The 1,121-nt window shown below is 52.6% G+C and overlaps 1 protein-coding gene across 1 annotated transcript in view; it reads left to right on the forward strand.

Annotated features, from left to right (window-relative positions):
* Positions 1–126: 126 nt before the first annotated feature.
* The window catches only part of LOC105806727 (signal recognition particle 9 kDa protein-like), a 13,685-nt gene continuing 12,690 nt past the window's right edge, over positions 127–1,121 (forward strand). Inside the window, exon 1 of the mRNA XM_012639940.1 lies at positions 127–268. Within this exon, the coding sequence (XP_012495394.1) occupies positions 197–268 (72 nt within the window). The 5' untranslated portion in view covers positions 127–196. The remainder of the gene's footprint in view (positions 269–1,121) is intronic.

Genomic DNA, 1,121 nt, shown 5'->3' on the forward strand with positions numbered 1-1,121 from the left:
CCGCCCCCTCCTGGCAACACCCCTCCTGCCCATTGGGCGAGTGTGGCCGCGGTTGTCCAATGGCGCGAGACGTTGGTGCGAGGAGGCGCCACCATTTGGGGCGCTGGGACCGCTGCGTCGGTGGGCGGCCGCGGGAGGTGGGTAGTTAGGTAGGTGGACTCGGTCTTGCCTCTCTCCTGTTCCACCCTGGGCCACGATGCCGCAGTTCCAGACCTGGGAGGAGTTCAGCCGCGCGGCCGAGAAGCTCTACCTCGCCGACCCTATGAAGGTAAATTCCTGGCGGGGCCGCTGCTTCGATCTCCAGCCCCAGGTCAGAATGTCTTCCCTGCTGTCCGCTCGGCCTCCCGAGCCTCCCTAGCCCTCCCAGGAGGTGCTGGGGGTGAACAGAGACGGACTCCGCCAAGCCTAATTGTTCCTGCTATCTCTTTCCCTTCCTCCCTGGTCTAGTGGGCCAGTGAGGCCCTGAAACTCGCAACAATGGGGGTCATTTCATCCCTAAGCAGTTTTCTACTACAGTCGGCCTGCGTCCACCGCCAATCTCTGAACTTCCTTTATGGGCTTTGTTTGGTTTACGTGTCTGCAAGGCCGGGGCTCCCCCCCCCTGCAACTTCAGCTTCTTGTCCCTTAGTCGTTATGGTTCTGTTTTCCCGTGCCGCCAAGGCATAAGGATACCTCGTGTTATGTACAACGGTGATGTTTTTCTGCCACCTGTCAGGTATTCTTGGAAGATCCCGATTTGGAAGCATCTGCACCCCCCAGAATAGTGGTTCTTAATCTGTGGGAGTCATTGGCCTTTTGAGAATATGAGAACGCTTTCACCCTTTCCTCAGAAAACTGCATCTATACGTGAATGTTAGCAGACAAGTTAAGGAGGCTCATGGACCCTGCAAAAATTATAGGAAGGGGATGCTAGAGATTATTAGCTCATTATTAAAAAGCAAAGAAGTCCAAGTGATGGGAAATTTAGCATTCACGTCTTGATTTTTCTTTCTCTCTTTGAGTTTTGGCTTCTTTTATTGTCATGTCTAAAAATTATTTGAAGCATCTCCTTGTTAATTAAAAGTCCACCTTTTTAGAACTCAGCATTTTTGAAGGGATTTTGTACTGGAAAGCCCAGGCCT

The sequence above is a fragment of the Propithecus coquereli genome, unplaced genomic scaffold (genome assembly GCF_000956105.1).
Source record: "Propithecus coquereli isolate 6110/MARCELLA unplaced genomic scaffold, Pcoq_1.0 Scaffold1447, whole genome shotgun sequence".
NCBI lineage: Eukaryota > Metazoa > Chordata > Mammalia > Primates > Indriidae > Propithecus > Propithecus coquereli.